This window comes from Lissotriton helveticus, chromosome 1_1 (assembly GCF_964261635.1).
Source record: "Lissotriton helveticus chromosome 1_1, aLisHel1.1, whole genome shotgun sequence".
In the NCBI taxonomy this organism is placed as follows: Eukaryota; Metazoa; Chordata; class Amphibia; order Caudata; family Salamandridae; genus Lissotriton; species Lissotriton helveticus.
The window spans coordinates 1,517,295,611-1,517,320,731 of NC_136057.1; the positions used below are offsets into that span (position 1 = coordinate 1,517,295,611).

At 44.0% G+C, this 25,121-nt stretch overlaps 1 protein-coding gene across 1 annotated transcript in view; it reads left to right on the forward strand.

Annotated features, from left to right (window-relative positions):
- PDE4DIP (phosphodiesterase 4D interacting protein) overlaps window positions 1–25,121 on the forward strand; it is a 1,524,691-nt gene that overhangs the window by 309,054 nt on the left and 1,190,516 nt on the right. Inside the window, exon 4 of the mRNA XM_078686955.1 lies at window positions 4,688–4,854. Coding sequence (XP_078543081.1) covers window positions 4,688–4,854 — 167 coding nt within the window. The remainder of the gene's footprint in view (window positions 1–4,687; window positions 4,855–25,121) is intronic.

Below are 25,121 nucleotides of genomic sequence, written 5' to 3' on the forward strand. Positions count from 1 at the left end.
AAAGGGGTGCCTACACAAGTATTATTGATTACATTTTTGTTGACTTAAGAGTGTGGTCGATAGTGGAAGATATGATTATTGAACAAAGGACCGACAGCGATCACAATTCTTTATTACTAAAAATGAGGGGCATGGATTTGGATAGGAATTTCTCTAGTCACATTTCTAAAATCGAAGAGCCGCATGTAACTAATAACCGCTGAAGAATCACTTGGCCTACAGTCCAATCTGATCAGAACTTATATAATAGAATATATAAGCTTTTTGTAATGTTTTTAACTAACCTGTGTAGTAGTGTGGGAAGTATACAACTCCCTGAAATAACGCATATTACATCGGTGCACCATGAGTTTTTCGAAGCATTACAAACTATTTTTACTAAGATTAGTTCTAGTAGAAGGCCTGCTAGCATAGGGGAAAATAAATGGTTCAATAACGAATGCAAGAGAGCCAAGAAGGCTCTGCAACTTGCAGTCTAGAGGGCTCTAAAGCCGAAGTAACCCTGGCACGCAACAGTTATAAAGTAGCGATAAGTAAAGCGAAGCGAGACCATGCTGATCAAAACTGGCAAGATCTGGTCCTAGCTGCTCAGTGTAGAGATAGCCCCCTTTTTTGGCATATCGTCTCAAAGGGCAGCCTGGAAAATGCTTCCACTCTTAGTTATCATATCCAACCAGAGGCTTGGGTGGACCATTTTTCAAATCTATATTCCAGGATGGAGGACCAGGGTAGTTTAAATACCCAAAGGGACGATCAAAATTCAGTAACTATTGCTCCTGCGGTGAATACAAAGAACACAGTACTGACTTTCAGCCTAGAAGATACCCTGTCAGCGATCAACAGATTAAAGGCAGGTAAAGCCCCTGGCCCCGACCTGATACCGGGTGATTTGTACAAATTTGAATCTATGATATGGGTCCCGTACATAAATCTTTTGTCTAATTGCATAGTGGCTGGTGGGGATATTCCTGAAACCTGGAGGGGAGCCGAGATAATTACCATCTACAAAAAGGGCGATGCAGCTATCCCCTCCAATTATAGACCCATCAGTCTGATCGACAATTTACAAAAGATTTTTGCAAGACAAGTTTTAGATAAACTTCAAGGATGGATGGACAATAACATGATAATGTCCACATTCCAGGCGGGTTTTCGTTCCAAAATAAGCATGTGTGACCAAGCTTTCAGATTCACTCTAATAACATGGAAATATGTGCTACTCAGGAAACAGAAGCTATATGTAGCATTTGTGGATCTGCGAGCTGCATTTGATCTAGTACCGTGTGACTTGTTATGGAAGACCATGCTCGAACAAGGTGCCCCATCGGATTTGGTAACAGTGATAGCCAGACTCCACAAGGACAATTATGCCCAGGTCAGATGGGGGAAAAATGGCGAATTAACAGAGAAGATACCGATCCTGCGAGGGGTGCGCCAGGGGCGCGTCCTCACCCCAACGTTGTTTTCTTTGTTCATTAGCGATGTGGTGAGCTGATTGGTGGCCTGTAGGAATGACGCACCCTCCTTGAACGGAAAGTCCCTATCCTGCTTTTTGCAGATGACGCCCTATTAATATCTAAAACACCTATGGGCCTGCAAATTTTATTGGATAGATTCCTAGAATTTTGTAGGGACGGGAAATTGGAATTTAACACCTCCAAAACAAGATATATGGTGTTTGGGACAGTACGGGGAGGTCTACGGGAGATCAGGATCAAACACGAACCTCTAGAACGTGTAAAACAACGTTGATTACCTTGGCATAGATTTGAATGAGTCACTCAGCTGTTAGCCTCTTTATATTTGCCTTCTGGATAATTCGACTGAAGTTTTTATCATAGCTTGTACTACTATATTGTATGTCTTATGTTGTATATGTACCCTATGCATTGCATATTATGGGAACGCTTCTTCTCTTTTTAATGTATCTGCAAGCAGTATTGCTTCCAGTAGGGAGCCTGTACATCAGCTGTTTTTATGTATTCTGACTTATGTTTTGCCGACTATTCCTATAGGCCCCTTTTTTAATTGTGATTTTGAAATGTATTTGTTTTTACTCTCTTAAATTGTAAATCGATAATGTTTTTACTTTTTGTACACTTTGATAGTATTTGAACAAATAACCAAATAAAGTTATTTGATGATGATGATGATGAGTTGACTAATTTGAATTAAGAAAAGGTTCAACCTTCCGATTAAAATTAAAATCCTTATCTATATTTGTTTGTGAATGAAATAACATATTTCATAATTTATGTATTTGTTTGGTGAATGCTTGTTTCTGTAATTTTGTGCACTGTTTTGCATTTCAAATCACGGTAAATGCTTAGACTTCCAGTAATGACTCAGCGGGGGGGGGGGGGGGGGGCCTGATCCAATAATGGTTCACAGAAGGACCCCGAGTTCCAGTAACAGTGGGGGTCCCCAGAAGTCAAAAGGTTAAAAGAACAACTGTTTTAAGGGGGATCTGTGACAATAGGTCAACTGGAGGGCAACTGAAGCTTTCCATACCAGGCATAACAATTAAATGTGACCGAAATAAAGAGACTACGCCAACAAGTGCAAGAGCCTATCAGCTGAAATAAACGTGTTTGCTCCACTGGTCATATTTAGCCAAACCTCAAAACATTTTTATTCCATAAATGAATTTGATAGAAACCATTTAATTTATGTTCAGCTCGAATTTTCCACCTGTGAATCTAAAAATGTATTTTATTCGGGGGCAGGGGGGATAATGGGGGGAGGAGATGACTTGTGTAACCACCTATTCAAGAAATTACCAAGCTACTGAGTGCGAGGTTACGCCTTATTGAGGCTATTAAGATATACCAAATTATTGAGCCCTCTCTGGGAATATGTACAGTAGCAAGAGGATGAAGACACTAAATTATCTTGTTGATGCTTATTTTTGGAGCTGAAGTTCAGTTTCTGCAAGCTGCCATGGAACCAGCTTGTCACAATGCCAGTCCCAGAGATTCTGACTCTTTTGATAATTACTTAGATCATAAGAACAAATGAGTAGTATTACGTATTAGAAATGTTTATTGTTCCTGTAGGTTACCATACCTTAAGCGCGTTCCCATGGGTCTGCTTTCCCTCCTGCCAAATGTGCTTGACTAGAAATATGTGAAACAGAGTTTAGATACTAAACGCCCCATATAATAAACACTTGTGCCTCAGTACGGCATGACATACTAGATATTTCCTACACTAAAGATGAGCACTGTAGTTAAATGGTAGTGAAATAGCTCAGTGAATTGAGCTTTGTTGGAAGCATCCATTTGTAATCTACAGCTAACCATATCGATTCCTACCCTGACCAACTGAGTCTCTTATGCTTATGGGGTTAATACAACCAGTGGCATTACATTTGATAGCATTAACTGCTTATACAACACTATGAAATAGAACGATAGTGGTAGCAAGGTACATTTAAAAGAACAACCGCTATTCCTCTTAAACATGAAGCCCTAATTAGAGCTTTCATTGTTTCCCTTCTTTGAGGGTCCCTCGGCTTGTCTCATATTACAGCACAAAACCCACTGTGCATCTGAGCGAGGCCGGCTATCCTTAACATGCTCAGCCACGCATTCAAAACTGCACAATTGCATAACCATTTATCTTATGCTACTATTTAATTGTAATTACCACTTTAAGGATAGAAGGACTGGTATTACCAATGTGCTTCAAATTGTTACTTCACTTAAAACCGGCTGACAATTAATTATGAAAATCCAAATTCACAAATGTTTTTGCGAACCTTGGTATGGCTTCAGTGAGCAAAAACTGTCATTTGGAAGGACACATTCCCTTTTCTGATTCAGAGTGAAGAATCGTAGGGTTTACTAGAACAGAATTTCTGTGAATATAGTAGAATTTCTGTAAGGCTAAATCTTTGACTGAGACCAGCTCTGGTGTGGCCCATCTTCAAAATGTAGTGACCCCCATTACTCACAGGTTTCTGTGTGTTCATGAACAATATGAAGGTCGGTTCTCATGCCAAATGTATATTTACTTCTATTGAAGAGTAAAGGTGTTTTAAGGTGCAAATGGTCCGGCCTCCGAAACTGTATGGGTAGAGGGGAAGTGTCTTCTCCAGAGGGAGAACTATATTCTCTTCAGTGAAAAAACATGGACATTAGCTTCAAGTGGAATAGCGTGTCAGTTACACTTATGTAAGAGTGTACACCTATTCCAATCTTGTAGATTGAAATACCTAGTTTGGTGTAAACTCCTTGAGATTTGCAACAGTCACAGATTTCTAGAAGTAGCTGTGGAATTTATTGTGATTTCCTAAAAAGTCAGAAATGTTCTCTAAATGCAGGAGAAAACCAAGGACAAACACATTTCCAATTTTTCTTTGAAAACCTTTGTGCATTGGGCCTGAATGTATTTATGTGTGTCAAACAGGAGATTATCAGTTTTCTTTTTGGATGTCTTTTATATGTTGGCAGATGCCTCTATCAGCTGTCATTTTGGAGTTTAACAAAAGGTCAATTGGCATGAAGAGAACAAAGAATCTTGTAGTCATGGCATATGATTCATATTTTTCTGAGCCTACAGGCTGGAGCTGTGGGTACTGGTTAAGGAAAAGCTGCCAGCAGTAAGTTGTGGTGCACCTATGAAGATGGCATACATGAGAGCAAAGAACCATTTACATACCCAACCTTGTGTTCTCTAATTTCAGGAAATCAAGATAGCCAAAAATGAGGTAGATCGGTTGGCAGCTCTAGCGGAGAAAGAGAAGAAAAGCTGTCTTGAGCTGTCCAGGAAACTAGAGGAGTACACTGCTGACATGACAGAAGCCCGTAACCTACAAAAAGAATATTGTGTCACTCTAGCAGATAAAGACAAGTAGGTTCCTATTTAATTCGTAGACCGTTAAGCGGTTTATAGATCATGTTATATTTCTGCTGTTCTACTTTGATGAACACTAATCGGATTGAATGTTACAGCCCAGGTTTGTGTTTGTTGTCTTGGGTTGCACACTCAGGGTAGTAGTGGGCTTGGCAGATACTGTGCAATTAAATGTGCTATTCTAATTACATGTCCTGAAATGTTGGTAAAAATGCAACTTTCCCAAAAATAGTTAATTATGCTTAAGTATCATTCTAACTGGAGTAGCCAGGAATATTTTTGTGAACATTACAAATTCCTCATGTGTTTTATAAAAAGGACAACATTTAATGGTGAAATGGTAATTTAGCATCGACTAAAGTGCTACATTGAGGGAGCAGCTTAAGACAAAAAACTAGCAACATGCAGAAAACAGATCTGCTCTGACTTTGTTTTTGCTGCTCGTTTGTGGATTGTGCTGCTGCCTATTCCAGGGACGCCTACACCTCGCCGGACCCGCTGCGCGGGTCCCGCATCGCTGTCTGGACACAGGAGTGCGCCGGGGGAACGTGGTTGGAGTATTAGGGTGCAGGTCAGTCTTGCAGGGCTGCGAGCTGCGTGGTCAGGGACTCCATATCCCAGGAGTCCCTGATAGCCCGGCAGAGAACACCTGGGCCGCTCTCCCTGCAAGCTCCGCCCCCTCACCAACGGACCTAAAAGCCCTCGCCTCTACAGCCTCACTGGGACCCTCTGACTTTGTTTTTGCTGCTCGTTTGTGGATTGTGCTGCTGCCTATTCCAGGGACGCCTACACCTCGCCGGACCCGCTGCGCGGGTCCCGCATCGCTGTCTGGACACAGGAGTGCGCCGGGGGAACGTGGTTGGAGTATTAGGGTGCAGGTCAGTCTTGCAGGGCTGCGAGCTGCGTGGTCAGGGACTCCATATCCCAGGAGTCCCTGATAGCCCGGCAGAGAACACCTGGGCCGCTCTCCCTGCAAGCTCCGCCCCCTCACCAACGGACCTAAAAGCCCTCGCCTCTACAGCCTCACTGGGACCCTCTGACTTTGTTTTTGCTGCTCGTTTGTGGATTGTGCTGCTGCCTATTCCAGGGACGCCTACACCTCGCCGGACCCGCTGCGCGGGTCCCGCATCGCTGTCTGGACACAGGAGTGCGCCGGGGGAACGTGGTTGGAGTATTAGGGTGCAGGTCAGTCTTGCAGGGCTGCGAGCTGCGTGGTCAGGGACTCCATATCCCAGGAGTCCCTGATAGCCCGGCAGAGAACACCTGGGCCGCTCTCCCTGCAAGCTCCGCCCCCTCACCAACGGACCTAAAAGCCCTCGCCTCTACAGCCTCACTGGGACCCTCTGACTTTGTTTTTGCTGCTCGTTTGTGGATTGTGCTGCTGCCTATTCCAGGGACGCCTACACCTCGCCGGACCCGCTGCGCGGGTCCCGCATCGCTGTCTGGACACAGGAGTGCGCCGGGGGAACGTGGTTGGAGTATTAGGGTGCAGGTCAGTCTTGCAGGGCTGCGAGCTGCGTGGTCAGGGACTCCATATCCCAGGAGTCCCTGATAGCCCGGCAGAGAACACCTGGGCCGCTCTCCCTGCAAGCTCCGCCCCCTCACCAACGGACCTAAAAGCCCTCGCCTCTACAGCCTCACTGGGACCCTCTGACTTTGTTTTTGCTGCTCGTTTGTGGATTGTGCTGCTGCCTATTCCAGGGACGCCTACACCTCGCCGGACCCGCTGCGCGGGTCCCGCATCGCTGTCTGGACACAGGAGTGCGCCGGGGGAACGTGGTTGGAGTATTAGGGTGCAGGTCAGTCTTGCAGGGCTGCGAGCTGCGTGGTCAGGGACTCCATATCCCAGGAGTCCCTGATAGCCCGGCAGAGAACACCTGGGCCGCTCTCCCTGCAAGCTCCGCCCCCTCACCAACGGACCTAAAAGCCCTCGCCTCTACAGCCTCACTGGGACCCTCTGACTTTGTTTTTGCTGCTCGTTTGTGGATTGTGCTGCTGCCTATTCCAGGGACGCCTACACCTCGCCGGACCCGCTGCGCGGGTCCCGCATCGCTGTCTGGACACAGGAGTGCGCCGGGGGAACGTGGTTGGAGTATTAGGGTGCAGGTCAGTCTTGCAGGGCTGCGAGCTGCGTGGTCAGGGACTCCATATCCCAGGAGTCCCTGATAGCCCGGCAGAGAACACCTGGGCCGCTCTCCCTGCAAGCTCCGCCCCCTCACCAACGGACCTAAAAGCCCTCGCCTCTACAGCCTCACTGGGACCCTCTGACTTTGTTTTTGCTGCTCGTTTGTGAATTGTGCTGCTGCCTATTCCAGGGACGCCTACACCTCGCCGGACCCGCTGCGCGGGTCCCGCATCGCTGTCTGGACACAGGAGTGCGCCGGGGGAACGTGGTTGGAGTATTAGGGTGCAGGTCAGTCTTGCAGGGCTGCGAGCTGCGTGGTCAGGGACTCCATATCCCAGGAGTCCCTGATAGCCCGGCAGAGAACACCTGGGCCGCTCTCCCTGCAAGCTCCGCCCCCTCACCAACGGACCTAAAAGCCCTCGCCTCTACAGCCTCACTGGGACCCTCTGACTTTGTTTTTGCTGCTCGTTTGTGGATTGTGCTGCTGCCTATTCCAGGGACGCCTACACCTCGCCGGACCCGCTGCGCGGGTCCCGCATCGCTGTCTGGACACAGGAGTGCGCCGGGGGAACGTGGTTGGAGTATTAGGGTGCAGGTCAGTCTTGCAGGGCTGCGAGCTGCGTGGTCAGGGACTCCATATCCCAGGAGTCCCTGATAGCCCGGCAGAGAACACCTGGGCCGCTCTCCCTGCAAGCTCCGCCCCCTCACCAACGGACCTAAAAGCCCTCGCCTCTACAGCCTCACTGGGACCCTCTGACTTTGTTTTTGCTGCTCGTTTGTGGATTGTGCTGCTGCCTATTCCAGGGACGCCTACACCTCGCCGGACCCGCTGCGCGGGTCCCGCATCGCTGTCTGGACACAGGAGTGCGCCGGGGGAACGTGGTTGGAGTATTAGGGTGCAGGTCAGTCTTGCAGGGCTGCGAGCTGCGTGGTCAGGGACTCCATATCCCAGGAGTCCCTGATAGCCCGGCAGAGAACACCTGGGCCGCTCTCCCTGCAAGCTCCGCCCCCTCACCCATTTCCCTCCCTATATCCAACGCTTACTCCTCGCTGCGCGGGAGCGCGCGGGAGCGCCGGGTTAAGCCCGGGACAAGGGCGGGACCGTCTGTGGCCGTCCGGGGCCGAAGGAGGCCGGGCTGGGCCCCCCTTTTTCCATTTTCAGGCTTGTGTTTTATTATCACTACTTAGTCTATATCTGTCTTCCAGGTCTAGTTAGTTACTTGAGGTTATAAGGGTGTTAATAATTATGGCGAATACCCTAAATACCTCTACCTTACTGACTTCTGTGGGGGATGCTGAAACTGTGGTGATGGGGCCCCTAGATTCGTATTTTAAGCGTCTGCCCCAAGATATTGATAGGGAAATTGTCTTGGCAGAAAGACGCGCTGGTCGAAGGTTATCGATCGAACTGATGAAAAACCCCCTAGAAAAACACTTAGGACAAAGTTTCCCAGCATTAGTCACCCCGCTATCATCTACAGTATTACCATCGACCCAAGAAACAATGTACGATATATCTGTTTGTAATGAGTTGTTGGGTGCCTCTCCTATAGACACAGTGGTTACTGCCCCTTCTTCAGAGCATTCAAAGGGCTCTAACATTGCGTGTATGGGACATAATGTGACACCAAAAGCAATCGTTCAAGTACACGCTGTTAAGCCCAAAGCATGCACAAAGAGGAAGAGGGTTACTACTCTAAAAAAATCCATAGTCCCTAATCCAGCAAGGAAGGTTAGGAAATTGGTAATTAAAACGCCCTTAACCGATGTTCGAGCTGAACAACTGAGTGGGGTAAGAAGGGGGTGGAATCGGCTATTGTAATAGACTTAGAAAATCCTAAGACTCCAGCATTAGCTACAATAGAAATAACCCCCCCTACTATAGTATCCCCAGGGCAAATGAGGAGTTATCCGGATCAGTTATTGGACCTGGAAAAACTTATACGTTCCCTCTTAAGTCCGCTTGAGACCAAACTGGAGAAGTTAGCAAAACAACTTGACCACTTGGAACAAACCAGTTTGGATAACTTTTTCTCAGTAAAATCTTTATTTAAGGCTCAGAATAAATCGGTTGAGAATGGGCACTATAATAATCCAGTTGAGCAAACCTTGGGTGCCACAGCGGCCGAGTTGCCTTCCACTAAAGTAAGTGGGGTTTCTACCCAGCAGAAACAGGGTTTGAATAATAATAATAAAAAAAATCCCCCAGCACCCCGACCACTGGCTAAGAATAGTGGCCCTGAGCGTTCAAATACCACCTGTACTAGCACAATGGTAAATAGTATTAAGGATAGTACGATAAACTGTGCCCCTGTGGTTCAGAAAAAGAGCCCCCCTTTACCTCCTGCTATGGTTTGCGCCCAGGGGGCATTGATAGACATAGATAAATACCCCGTTACAATTGTTGATGGTTTAAAAGGGCCGCCTGCCCCCCAAGTAGAAAATAAGGGTGGTAATGTAGGAAATGGTAATCATAAAATCGGTGGAAATGTCGCTAGTATGGCTATGGGAAATAGTGCTCCTGTGAGTGTTGTTGTGCCAGAGCATTGCCCACCAAAACCTTGCGCTAATAGACTTCCAACCCGGACTCCCCCAGTTCAACTTACCCCCGACTCTTATCCATACGTGGCCATTCTTACCAATGTTCCTCCTCTACCAGATGGCCAAAGGGAGACCTATGATATGTTAAAAAATAAAGCCATGCACTGGCTGCGGGTAAATAGACCCCTGCCAGGAGACGAGGATGGATTGATCATTGGGGTTAGAAGGGTCAATTGGATTGGGAACACTTTTAAAAAGCAGGGGGGTGAGTGTATTATAATTAATTTTCAAGACCCAAGGGTAGTAGGGATAATTACAAAACCTGGATGGAATATTAGCTTTGGTGGGATTGGCGTGGTGGATTTGACCTTTTTTTACCCAAGAACTCAGTCATATCACCAAGGGGGGATTGAGCCACTGAGATCTATTTTGCCTCCACGGCTGGAGGTTAGCTCTTTCCCTGCTCCATTTTTGCGTCCACATGATGGTTATAATCAGGCTTATGATCCTAATGGTGGCGCAGGGTATTTGAGACGGGGATATCCTCAAAATTTACCAACGCACTATAACTCAGGCCCTATTATGGATTTGGTTAACCGTTTTAATCCTTTACGTGATCTGAACATTAACGGCTGACTACCCATTCTCCCAACGGCACCTACAATAGCTATACCAGAGACGGTAAATTCTTTACCATGTTCATTTATGACCTGGAACGTTGCAGGAATAAGAACCAAAAGGCCGGACCCTACCTGGATAAAATATATTTTAAAACATAAGGTGATAGGCTTGCAAGAAACATGGGATACTTCACCTTCTTTTCCCTTAGATGGTTTCCTAAGTTTCACAGTACCCGCTAGTAGTAGTAATGCGGGGAGAGCAAAAGGAGGGCTTATCACACTTTTTTCTCTAGATTTAGCAGGATCTTTTAATTTATTAAATTCAGGTTCTCCAAACATTTTAGCGATAGAATGGTTAGTCTCACCTAGTTGCATTATATTAGTAATTAATTTTTACAATGCCTGGGGTGGACTAAATGATTTGGAACATGTCCACTGCTTGGAGAACCTTGTAAATAATTACAGTCAAAATTCAAATACTCCGTTCGAAATTTTCTTAATGGGCGATTTTAATAGCCACAAATGTGATTTGCTCTGTCATTCAATAGATGCAGATACTCCGGATGGAGCCTGCATCCCCCACTTCGAACACACTAAAATGGGGGAGTCTCTTGATTTACTGTGTGCTAATTTTAATTTATATGAACCATACAAAACTGTTTCAAATGAGAAGGTCCCCACTTTTAAAGGAACAACTAAGGGGACGATCATTGATTACATATTTATGTCCATTGGCTTAATCTTTAAGACGAGTGAATATAAGGCTACTGTCTCACCCCATAGTGATCATAACCCTCTGTCAACTGTAGTTCACTGGAGTGACTTATGGCGCAGACAGGTGGATCAGCCCCGGGTCTGTGCCTTGGCGGTGCCCAGTGATCAGGGCAGACGGCTTAGATGGGGCAGGGCTATGGAGGAACGGTTTATGGAAACCCTACTCCCCAAAATTGAGCAGCCAATAGAAACTTGTCTTGATCAGACTGCATCGAATCTTCAGGTTATTACAGCTTTTAATAGTATTTGTGCACAAACCGCCAAGGATCTTTTAAAACCCAAATTAAAGTACCCTACAATGCCCCACAAATGGTTCGATAATAAATGCTCAAGGTCATACAGAGAATTGAAATTGGCTCTTAAGGTTAAAGAAAGGGATAAAGAGCTAATCTCTCACCTGAGACGGGCTTATAAAGCCAATGTGAGGGCAAGGAAAGATGAGATTAAGAATAATGCTTGGAATGATTTACTCAATGTAGATGTTTTAAAAGATAGTAAACATTTCTGGGAAATTATTAATCACCCCTTTTTTATAGGGGAGAACAATCTGAACACAGACTGTGTAATTCCCGATGAGAGATGGGTACAGCATTTTAGCAATATTTATGGGGGTGAACCGCCAACTTGCCCAACTGCTACTGAAACTGCCCATGGTGCAATCATAGTGGCATTTACGGAAGAGCGTGTCCTAAAGGCCATTACGGACACTACAAAAAATAAGGCCCCTGGCCCTGACGGTGTCCCGGCAGACTTTTTTAAATTCTGCCCAGTAATCTGGAGTAAAGTTCTGTCCAGAGTGTTTAGAGCTGCAGCCGAAGGATTCCTTCCTCAAACATGGGCAACATCCATAATAGTTCCCATCTTTAAGAAGGGAAATCGGGAGGACCCTGGGTGTTATCGCCCAATTTCCCTTATTGACTCTACTTTTAAAATCTTAGGTAGAGTCTTATTGGTTCAACTAAGGGAAAATTTAGATCTGAATGGGGGACTCTCGAATATTCAATACGGCTTTCGTGAGAACAGAGGGACACTGGAACAATGCTCCAATCTCCACCTTCTAGTCTCCAGGTATACGGTGGCCGGGGAGGGGTCAGTTTACTTGGCATTTATGGACCTTTCCTCGGCCTTCGACCTGGTGAATAGGAGTAAGCTCTGGACCATTCTTTTGGAGCTAGGCATAGAGGAGTCCTTGGTGGCATTTATGGCAAGGTTACACCAAGATCTTGAGGCAAAAATAAGAGTTACCAGGGATGGAAGGTGCACGGAAAGTTTTAAATCTGAAAAAGGGGTGCGCCAAGGCTGTATCTTGGCCCCCCTTCTTTTTACTATTTATATAAATGGCCTGGGAAAACACTTAGAAACAGAATTGGCGGATGTTCCCCGTATAGGAGGAGTGCAGATCCCAGCCCTCCTATACGCGGACGATGCCGTTCTGATAGCCCGCACAGGGAATAGTTTACAGATCCTCCTAGACCGTTTTGGTTCTTTCATGGAGAATCTAGATTTGAAAATTAATGTCTCCAAGTCCCATACTATGATTATTGGTCGCAAAGTGAATATGTGCCAGAAAAAATCTTTTATTTGCAAAGGGGAGATTCTTTCTAGGGTTCCAGTCTTTCCTTATCTGGGAGTCCTCTTTGACCAAAGAGGGTCTTATGCCCCCCAGATTAAAGTAAAAAGTCTTAGTCTGGCACGATCCTCATCAGCCGTGTTGGCTTTTGCAAAAAGATTGGGAGCCAAACCAATGGAGGCGCTTATCAAAATATATAACAGTAAGTGCGTCCCAATTGCTATGTATGGATCTGCTATTTGGGGCTATGTAGAGACGGCAAAGTTACAGAGGATAGAAAATGGCTTTATTAGGAAAATTTTATTTGTCCCTGATTCCACACCCACTTTCTCTATTCATGAGGAATTAGGCTTATCATATATTGCCGACAAATTAAAATTAGCCCCCCTCCTTTTTTGGGCCAAAACATGGCTGAACCCCGAGCTAACGTTAAACCACGCCATCCTTAAGGACGTTATTGCAAGGGATAACGCCATGAGAATCCCCTGGCTAAAATATATTAAATCTACATTATTTATGCTGGGGAGGCCAGAACTTTTTAATGACCCAACTAGTATCAGGAGGGAGGATGTCAGATTGATTAAGCAGATGTTTCTGGAGAGGGCTTGTATGGATAGAGAAGAATTGGAATTGAGGAAACCTATGGTGAGGGCACATATTGCCCTAATAATTTCGCCCACCATGGAACCCTATCTAAAAATTGTGACTAATCCTCTCCATAGGCTTCTCTTGACTAAATTTAGGATGAACTTAATCCAGTACTCTCTAGGAAACTTTCCGGTTTGGTCAAAACCTGATGATGGCCCACCATGTGGATGTGACCAATTTTCAGTCCAAGATACCCTCCATTTTTTATTCTTTTGTGACTTTTATAGTAGTGAAAGGAAAAAATATCTGTTCCCTGTGTTGAAAGTGGCGGGCTTTTCTCAAGTTAGGCCAGCCTTAATCTTTCTCCAAATGCTAGCGGATACTTACACTATGTTTAGTGTTGCTAGTTTCTTAACTGCTGCATTTAGATCGAGGAAAAAAAGACTATCCTGGATAGATCTTTCTTAAATCTAAAATTGTTCTTAAAGGAAAAATGTTTTTAATATTTGTAATTATATTTGTATTTGGGAGAAATAACCTGAGGATATGTAATCACTATGCAGAAATTTGTTTTGTAATTAGATCGTGTAATGTTATAATAGAATATTGTATTTGTGTTTGTTTTATGTCTTTTATGATTTTAACAAAAATCGAATAAAGAGTATTTTGACTGACTGAGATCTGCTCTTCTTTGACAGCACCTGCTTCAGGTTTGCCTATCTCCTGCATAAAATCTCCAAAGGCACTGAATCTCTCCTTAAAGAGATGGCAATCCCACATTCTGTTATATCTGTCATGCCTAATTATTGCTGATGTACCTCAGAGCAATTCATTGTATTCTTGTAACGTTTCAAAATATGTATGCCTTTAGTTTTAGTTAGTGTTAGTAGCAGAACCTCTGCACCTGTTAACATCCACTGTTAGTAATATGCTGCTGCTTTGACTTCTGAATACAGGATCAACATTTAAAAATGCCTCACCATCTATAATTTTATTTGATATCATGCTTATTGTTTTTGTGTATCTTGGAAACAATATATAACAATTCCTCTGCACCTGCTATTGACGATCTCTACTGGACATGTAAGATATCCTCATTAAAAACAAGGTAATGAGCATATGTGGTGGGGTAGCTACTGTTTATGCCAATTATATCTCTTACAAAGAGCTGCAAAGATCATCTACTGGCTTATCATAGTACCTCTTGTCTTAATGTGTCCCCAGCTGAATCCCAAAAAGCGTTTGTGCCCAAATTTTCAAGCACCAAAACAATCTTCCTCACGCTAATTGCTCAACTTCACCCAGCATGTTCTACGTATCTCAAAACAGGTGCTGTAGCATTGCTGGGCCCATTTACTTTTTCCTAATGAATTTCTTTGGTATTTTCAACCACTGTCTTGGTCCTCCGATGGACCTTGTTTTGTTCTGAGAGGGGTCGGATATAAGGGTTCCAACAGTCATGCAATGAGGACCAGGAATTGGATAACTGGTCTACAAACTGGAAATCGTATTCATGTAAATTACTCTCAGAACAATGCTATAAATATATAGAATTACCACCGCATGCCCAAATTCCCTAAAGAAACGTACGTGAGCCAGAATCATAACACCAAGAGCTCAGTTAAAGCTATACAAAATACTAGCAGTAGTATTTGATGTTCTCAGATCTCTATAATATCATCTCTCCTGATCATTTGTAAACTCAAAGTAGGAATGCACATTCAGTTTGAAATAAATAAATCATGATAACTGAGTCAATATGGAAATTTCAGTCTAATTTATAAGGTTAAAGAAAGAAAAGGCATCAGTAAAATTGCATCAGTTATAGGACAAATTCGTCAAAGTCAATTGATATACCAAAGCTCAAGAGTTCAGGAAAACACATGAATATGCTAGTTCAAGCAGTCTCCCACAGAGAAAGAGACTATTACGTGCATATGGTGTATGTGCCAATTAGGAAAGGAAGCCAGGTGAGACCACATCAGACAAGTCAAGATCAAGATTGCCAAGAAAGTTCAGCAAAGTCTTAAACACACAATTCATCTGATCACCAAATGTATGGTAATAGGTAGAAGCCTATCCATCAGAATCCTGCCAGCATAACATGTGAAAAGCCAGCCAGGAGAGAGAGCCAGCCGGCAAGCCAGCGAGCCCAGTAGAAACCAGCAGCCGACCCACACTTGTCCTTCACATCGGGCAATATTATATTCTTAAAGTTCTGGAGGTCACATCTCCTGTAATCACCTTATTGGGTCAAACCAATCAGTTGATTGATCTCTTCATATAGCATGAGTGTCAGGCAACATGAAGAAGACAAAAAATGTAGAAAAATAGGTGGGTCAATTACGCAGTCCTTAAGCACTACAATATGTGAAACGTCTCAACAATGCTCCTTTAGCAAGAGCGCATGAGCAGTTCAAGGGGACAGTTTCACACGTAGATGGTCCTCACTATAACTAAAATGTAGCAAAATATCTTGTACAGTACATGAGAACTCAGGAAAGAAAACTCGGTTTCATGTTATTTGGCATATTGAGAAATTCTCCTATAATCAGAGGATTCAGCAATGTCAAGAAACTTCACGTATGCTGTCAGGCCCAGAATATTTTAAGCTGATATAACATAAAACAGATATAATTATTAACCATACATTCCTAGAAAAGATAAATATGTCATAATTCTAGAATAAAGCTGATGCATTAGAAATCATTAGTAAGGTTACAAATAATATGTGTCAGTATGGTACACTACTACCAACCAGAGTACATGTTTCAAAATTCATTTTAAGATTTTCATTTTAGATGTATAACATTAGTAAAAATGTGAAATAAAAATCTCTAAAAGTTCCAAGGATGCATTGTTAATTAGGTATGTGTAACACCTACTTTCTCGTTGTCATTTCAGTGAACACTTTTATGCACACAAAAGAAAAGTTTTGGGTAAAATTCAGCACTATAATCAGGTTAAATCATAATATTTGATTAGTTCTCAGTAGTTGTACACATATATAAATTAAAATAAAGAATGATTAGAGGTACACTTTACACATTTCCTAACACACATTAATAAAGTATAGTACTTTCTCAATTAGTAAATCACAGTCTCTATTATGTAAAAAAAGAGATTCCATCTAGACTACATCTTTTTCTGCATGCTTTTACCATGCAGTTACTAAAATTCTCTTGTCTTCTTGTGTTTCTTGAATGCGTAGTTGGTGCGCAATTATTTTATTATCTCGATAACGTCATAATTGGTTTTTCATGTCATTAAAAGTTTGTAGGAGAGTAGGGTCTGCTTTCCTATGGTCACCCCAATTTTTGCTTTTTGCTTCACTGGTTTTCTACTTAATGTGCCTGTGGGCCTGCTAATCAGACCCACAGCCTGCTGTTCTCTCTCTAAATTCATAATCATGTACTATAGGTACATCACCGATTTGGTATTAGACACCTTATCAGTCCCTGTACAGTGCACTATAGGTGCCCAGGGCATAGATGCATCCAAGGCCACCAGGGGCTGCAGCATAACTTTTGCCACCCCTGGCTGGTCACTTAAATCGACACAACTGGCTGATCACACAGCTGGGGCAAGGTGGTGTACTCACCCCTTGCTTAGATATAGTATACCTATGTCTAAACCTATATCTGGACACGTATGCACCTATAAGTCACTCCTATGGCAGGCCTTTACAATCCTGGAGGCAGAGTGCTTGGTTTTATGTGAGATGGTGCTCTAGCATGAGCTGAGCCTGTCTGCAGTGTTCAGAACCATTTCCTTACTGCTGTTCCAGTGATACTGCCATACCATATACTCTTAAGTGCATTATAATCCTCGCGGTTAATGCTAACTTTGGTTTGGCTTTATCAAAACATGTCGTGTTTGGTGTCATACACTTTGGAATACTACCCCCTCGCCAGTTCTGGTGACGAGGGTAGCATTCCACCCTTCTAGAGGGAGAAGACATGTTACTTTACTTAAAACGCGGTTAATCCTAACTAGAGCCTCAGCATCACAAAATGGATGCTGCTGCCCCGACACAAGTCTGACCTCCTGCTGCTGACCGAAACTTGGCAGGAGAGGCCTGGACAAAGGGGTTCCTGTCACACGGAGGTGCTACACCACCCCAGACAGGAGATAGTGGATTGGAGCAGGGAGGGTTGAAAGAAACTAGACACTGCCTGGGGCACACAAGGTGTCCCATGCAAAATCCAGTCAAACCGGTTCTGGGGCACTCCAGCCCCAGCTCTGGCGCGAAACTGGACAAAGGGAAAGGGGTGTAACCACCCCCTTCCTGGGTCCCACCCATAGGAGGGACCTAGCAGGTAATCCAGCCCCTTGATTTGGAATAAAGGTAGGAGCTGTGCTGATGCACATCAGATTATCCTGACTGAAACTTTTATACATAACTCTGGACCCTTCGATATCCCACTCGACGTGGAAGACTGAAGAATCTCCCTTGTGGTCAAGGAGTGACCACCCTGTGCAAACAGGCACCATCCCGCACCTCACTGTTTGCTTTGTTGCAGTTTCCGCCGGAACTCGAGCAACAGAGATCAACAAGACCCAGCGTTCCTGCCTTGCAACAGCCCGATCCACAGTCCCAGCAAATCTGAGACCCGTGGAGGCGACCTGAAGCGTGGGGCCGGCCATCTTAAAAAAACTACAAAGTGCTGACCGTGCAGCTCCCGAGGCTCCCTTGACGTTGTGCATTGGGGTTTGAGAAGCCCCAGCCTCGAGCAGCTTTTGCACTGAAGGCCTAGTCAGCTCTTCTTCTCGTTACCCTTTTGTACCCACAGGAACTGACTCTCTTGAACCCTCCTCAGGACCAGTGCTAAGAGCTCCAGTAGCTGGAGCCCCCATACGGCTTAGCTAACCTGAGATGGCTGACTCACTGTAACCACTGGCACATCCGAAACAGGCACTGTATCTTCAAGGGGACATGGGACTCGGCGAGTGTGAGCAGCGTGTACCCATTTTGGAAGACCACCACATTTAACAACAGTTGTGGTTACCAGAATCACTTGGAATGGCACACACCAACAGGGTGCCAGGCACGATTTGCACTCATGCTTCTTCACCAGGACCCAGTCACCGGGGATGAGGTCTTGGCACTGCTCACCACGTACCATATCAGCCAGTCCTTTACAATAATCAAGCACCAATTAATCTGTTATTTTGACCAATTGATTTGTATGGACTGCAGGCTGTCTCCTAGCCCTCCTCATGATGATTTCATTCGGGGACTATACCGTTCTTCGGTCTGTCGTACTTTGCAAGCTCATCAAGACAAGAGGTAAAGCATCAGGCCATTTCAGAGACGTTGAAGCACATCCTTTTGCCAACCTGGACTTTAATGTTCCAGTAACTTGCTCCACTATGCCAGAGGCTTCTGGACAATAAGAACAATGTAGCTTCTGATCAATTTGTAATGCTGCCCATAACATCTTCAAGACCTCATTATTGAAATGTGTCCCTTGGTCTGACTCCAAAGAAGTCGGAAATCCAAAACGCAGTATAAGCTCTCTTAATAACAGCTTGGCCACAGTTAAACTGTTATTCAGTCATGTGGGGTAAGCCTCCACCCACTGGCAGAAAATGCGTGCAATCACAAGAATATATTTCAGACCATTGAAAGGAGGCATCACAATGAAATTAAGTTGCATCCTATTAAATGGTTCTCTAGATCTTCCTACATGACTCATTGTAACTGGTGTTCTTTTGCCTTTGTTATTGACATATATATTCAGACTTATCTTCTAGTCTCTTCATGCTACCTGCTCTTACCCATCCCTGTCTTTCTACATCTGGTACTTCATCCTGTAATGCCTTGACTTCATCCCAGGTCTCTACTGTTGAAAACAACAGTATACAATCAATGACATCAGTGTTTTCTCGGAGTGGATCTCCATTGCAGGTGTAAGAATTTAGAGCGCAATAGCGAGCATTGATCCGCATAGCGGTTGCCGACTGTGACATAAGCACCGCCCTGCGGACGGCAGCTCACTTCACCACAGCAATCTGGGCAGGCAGTGGTAATGACAGCAGAAGCTTCCTCCTGCTTCCCCCATTTTGAATGGGGTTTTGTGACAATGCCATACACCCACGCTGAGACCACAACTGCCAAAAGTCATGTACGACGTCAAATCCATACTGACTATCTGTGAAGATCGCAACTCGCAATTTGTGAGATAAATTACAGGCTTGTGTTAAAGTGATCAACCCGGCCACCTGGGCAGAGTATACACCCTTCAACCGGGAACCTTTTATCACACCTGCAACTGTACACACAGAATAAGCAGCTTTCAGATTTCCTTCCACATCACACAGACAAAATCCGTCAATAAACAGCACATGATCAGATTCGGGCAACAGAGTATGTAAACTATCCGGCCTCAATTTTGTGCACAGTTCAGTCACATCCAAGTAATCATGATCTGCTTCATCGACTAACATCTCATGTCCAGGCAAAGGCATCAAAGTTGCATGATTCAGACTCATACACATCATCAGAGTTACTGTAGCGGGAATTCCGTTCTCCTACAGAACTGTGCATAGAGATCTGGAACCTCGGCGAATTAGGGTGGCCCAAAACTCACCTCAGTACCCAAAATCCCCTTACCAGACTAGCTACAGTGTCTCATTGGTCATAACAAATTCCCAATGTTTAGACAAACCAAAACATGAACTTACAATACCTCAGGTCACGTGGAACACATGAGCACTCTTTCGTTATACAATCATTTCAAACCAGAACGTGGAGTAAATGAGGAGACGTGCACATTTGAATTATTTATTTACTAATCCCGTTTTCTCAAACGCAGTATCTTAGATAATACAAGGAAACATATTATCAGAAGCAAAGTTATCAGCATAGTTACTAGTCCATAAAAAGCAAATGGTGACAGCATACTAAAATGCTGTAATGACTAAGGGTTAACAACACATTCTCACCCTCCCTAACTAGCATATTATATTAATATCTAAGAAGGTCTCTTTGGGTTTTTAGCAGGGTGGCCCCATACCTCAAGATCCTAGTATGAAGAGATCACATCAGCTTCCACCAGCTCTCTCTGCATGCGAACCGCATCAAGTGTGTATGTGTGCTCTAAGCAAAGCAATATAAAACGCGCCTAAAGCCAGAATTTGGCAGGAGCTGCACTTATGTTATGTCTATAAAGGTGTGGAGATCAGACCTCACAACAATTCTGTGTCGAGTTATCCTTGAAGCTTCAGCACTCTCTGTACAGACATAGTTTACTAAGCAAAGCTGATATCAGAGCAATAACATATTATTCTCATGTAAATCGCAACGCTCTTGTAGGTTGAAAGCTAAATCAACAATTAAGTGTCGTGTGCAGAAGCAGCAAAAGGAAAAATGGCGTTTAAACATTTAATAAGCTCATGCTAACTTAACACAGTATATAGATAAGCAGTAACTATATGACACCCCCCATGATCCGAGCACGGATAAGATAAGATAAGGGCCTCTTCATGAAAACAGAGTTCAAGAACGATGAGCAATAATTATCATTTAGAAATTGATGGGGAAAAATTTCTCAAGAATCAAAAAAATCCAAAATGTCAATACTTTGTTCACTTCTGCTCATGCCAATAGGTCTGGGAGGTGACTAATTCAAGCAAAATTTGCAAAAAGTTATGTCAGTAGAAAATAAGGGGCCGTGATCTGAAACTGTGAAAGGTTTTTAGGACAAGACCGAATATGCACAATATGCAGCAACAGCCTCCAACATGAAATCACCATCTTCATCCGAAAACAGTTCAGCCATCCAATTTAACAATGGGAAAGAACATACATGCTCTTCTAGGACCGGAGCGACTATCACCATCAGAGGACAACTCTGTGGGTTCTCAAGAAAGCTAAGCGCCAAGAAGTCCAGCGCTGCTTCGAGAATGTTCCAATGACCCATTAGTCCATGCATCGCTGCCAAAGCCAAAATCCTTTCGCCGGAACAAACCAACTCGTGAGTAACGACGGGACTCATCAGCTGATTAAAATCGACGTCAGGAGATACCGTCTTGCAGAGACACAAATCAAGGGCCCAGTCAAAGTCACAGCTCAGGCAATGAAACACAGGCTGGACACATGTAAAATAGGAAAATCGAAACGATAATCCATATGCCGTGCTCAAAGTCGCAAGCGGCAAAGTGCCATAGTATTCAAGCATCCTGTTGCGAAACAATGCCAGGAGGGGCTGCGCTGCTTCTTGCACAGGAAGGTCATCCATGCTAAATGAAACAAAAGATCACCAGAACGCCTGCCGCCAGTGCCAGTAAAACGGGGAATCCACCAAACAGACTTGAAAAAATAGAATGGAAGAAAGCAGGAATGACCCCAAATATTTTCTCAAATGAAGTCACTAGACCGCTGCTAACTATTTTGAAAAAATGCGCCAGTCCAGTCGTGGAGGACGCGTTAAAGATTGAATGAACCAGTTCGCTGAAATGCAACGGCAAATCTGTATTTAAAAGGGCCTGAACCTCTGTGCGGGTGTTAGCAATGTGAAGCACAAATGTTTCTCGAGCCGAACTCAAGGCCACTTCTTTTTGGGACAATAGAGCTCTTATGCTACTCATGCCATTGAACTCCGCTGTCAAGGTTGGGATGCGCGGCCAGATGGAAACATCCCTTTTTCCATGCGGGGGTGGGTAAAGTACATTTTTGCAACACACCACACGCTCCGATACAGTTACCACATAAGCGACCCCTCTAATTAACCCACAACAATTTTCATTATTTAAAAGTAAATAACTACCATTTGCCAGTAAAGTAAAAGTGGGAACGATAGCGGGAACTGGTGTGCCTTTCAAAACACAGGCTAAATTTGGCCGGTCCTGATTACAAGAACCGTGCAATTGAATGTGTCTACACATTAAGGAGTGATCCGGAGTCTCTGTACACTCCTCCCCATTTAGATAAACTTCTTGTCCATCCTTTAAACATCTGTAAGTAAAAGGGAGGGACCAGACTTCATGAAGAAATGCATTACCTAACGGTTCATATCGGCCTATAGCAACATATCGCATACAATTTGTAAATTTATATAAAGCAAATGGCAATGTTATCAAACCGTGGATAAGCCATGTTGCAGCAGTGGCTTTTGCCACAGAGAAAGGCAAGGATTCTAACCTTTCAACATGTAACATTGAAAAAGACGCATCGCGCATGGAAAGCAGGCGTTGCTTGTCAGTTAAATTAAAGGGGGCAAAGAGAGAGGAGACATTCATGTAGGTCCATGGCACCTTGCCAGATTTCAACGTCTGCAGGGTCCACGCAAATTGCATGATAGAACGCAACTGATTTTGACCATGGTACAAAACAGATACTTCATCCTGCACAATATCCACTACCGAGGACACAATATAATCTAACGTGTAAATGCGGAAAGAAAGCATGTTAATACTATTATCTACCACTGCAAGCACTTTTTCTAGATTAGCTTGATCTATAGCTCTGAGGCGTGTCGCCGCCTCAATCTGTGATGTCTTCCAGATTTCATTATAAATCGCATATATCCATCTTTTTGATCTACCACTAGCCGGGCCTTTTATGAAATCATTTAAATCCACATCTTCATTTAGTTTCAATAGATGTAATTTAACTGCAGCCAATTTAGATTGTTTCAGCCAAGTTTGACATAATTTGCCTACTGAGTAAGTCGTGACAGAATGGTCAGTGTCAAAACGTGGATCAGGTCTGACTTGTTTAAAGCCATCAGATAAACCCAGAAAACGATGCTGACATGAATCAGCACTTCTGTGCCACATTAGCCAACCCTTTGGATCCACACTGGATATGTTAAAGGATGAATTAAGCAAAAGGGTCTGCAAGTCCCTAATTGAAAACTGAGTAAAATTACTCCAGCCAGAATATTCTTCCAACTCAGGGATGGTAGGTGTATTTAATTTTTTAGAAGTAGCCAATCCAAAGCATGTTGTCTGTGAAATAGAGGAATTCAAAAACAACATTTGATTCTGGATGAGACAAGCACGATGCAAAGCCTCAGTGCCTTGTACCTGCCAGTTTTTAGAACCCCAAACCGATTTAAGGTCAATTGTGTCCTTCCATAACTCGTAGCCACCAACAGCCAGCTGATCAAGAAAGGACTTCGAGTACAATAATTTGGTATCGGTAAGTCTAACCTTGGACATTGGCTTCTGTGTCATTTTAAAATAAAAGGACTCAGGATTGGACTGATTGAAGTTGGTAAAATAAGTGTACTTTTTCAAAAAAGTACTGGAACTGCCTCGTTTCGGTGCTGGGCAATGCTCCCATTGCGTATAATTTACAGTATTCCTTCGGGAAGTCGTTTTATGCAAGAAGTGATTGCCAAAATGTTGAAAGCCAAACAAATCACCCTAATTAGCAGATTCTAAGTACAAATCTTCAGCATCAAAGGCAGCATAGTATTTCAAATCATAAAACAAAGCCTCTACGGCCTGAACATCCCAATCATCAGAACGTATGTTTTGTTTCACCACATCCCCCATGTTAACTCTAAGCACATTAGGGACATTAACAACCTCTGTCGGGCCATGAATTTGAAATCTAACGGCATCCCACACTATCCCATCAAGGACTGGCCAAGCAGTGATGTTAACAAATGCCAAGTCTCTTTTCAGTCTGTGTACAGAATGCGATGAGGAAAGGGGGGCCAAAGTTCCATTGAGATGTCGAATGCATGTTCTTTCCTCGACATAGAGTCCATTCACAATTTGAAAAAAATAAAACACAAACCCAATTGACATAAAAAGGTAAATTGAAAAAAGCACCAGCCAAATATATGTCCAAGGGGGTATCAAAAAATGTTTTTTAAATAAACTGGCATACACTGCAAACCGTGAGGGTCTCTTCGAGGCATTGGAAACAGAGTCAAATGAAAATCTGGATTCTGTGGCCAAACGTGTCTGCAGATCAGGCATAAATAAGTCAGTGGGGTAAGTGTAGTCAATTTCATCACGGTCTGTACCCGGTAAAGTACTTATTAAAGGACTGGAAATTGTAGGTAATTCGATGGCCACTTCTGGTTCAGGATTAGAAGCAGTTGGCAAAATAGAATTTCTCACAATGGAAGGACAGGAAACTGCCGGAGTCATACTAAGAAGAATCGGCCACTCTGTGTATCTTGACATTGTCAATTGAGATAAACCTGTTTTCCTTACGACCTGGAAGCAGAGGTAAAATGACTGTTCTTGTGCCCTTCACTCCAAGGACTGGAACTGGAGCTCGATAGGAAGGTCCAAATTCTTTCTTGTTATCGATCTTCTCGCGAACCAGTTCTCCAACTTGGGGTAGCCAGCCAACTACCGGGATCTGCAACGCATCATCCGATGTGGAGGGCAAATGTTCCTTTGCAAGACTGTCTCTGGTCTTTTGTAGATCCTGTAAAACATTGCAATGTTCATCTACGTCAAAGGTTGTGGCGCAAACCACGCAGTCTAGACCATCAAGGTCAGGGACGTACCTCTTGATGCCAAAGAGCATTTCGTATGGGGTCCGCCCACCCAGAGACCTTCTAGGGAGATTATTAAGTGCCCGCTGCACGCCATTGAGGTGAGCCAGCCAGTTTCTGCCAGTGCCTATAACTCGAGCTGTCAAAGATTGCTTTAAGTCACGGTTCATTCGCTCCACTACACTATTACCCTCAGGTCTGTATGGAGACGAAAACTTGACTTGGACCCCCATCGAAGTCATGGCATCCTTGTACGCCCTAGAGGCGAAAGCCGGACCCTGATCCGAATGGAAGGTACCACAGGCAAAAATCCCTACAAAGACACGCAAATCTCTAATGACAGTCCGTGAATCAGCGCTGCGATGGGGCCAAACCCACACAAAGCGTGTGCATGAATCAACTGCTACTAAGATGTACTTATACGCAGTATCAGAGGAAAAAGGACCGCAGTGATCTAAATAAACACAACCTAGCGGTTTATTAGAAATGTACAACCGTGTCTGAGGCGGACGCGCAGCAGTCGAAGGTTTAATCTGCTGGCAAATGTCACAGTGAAGGACATAATCTCGCGTCTGTTT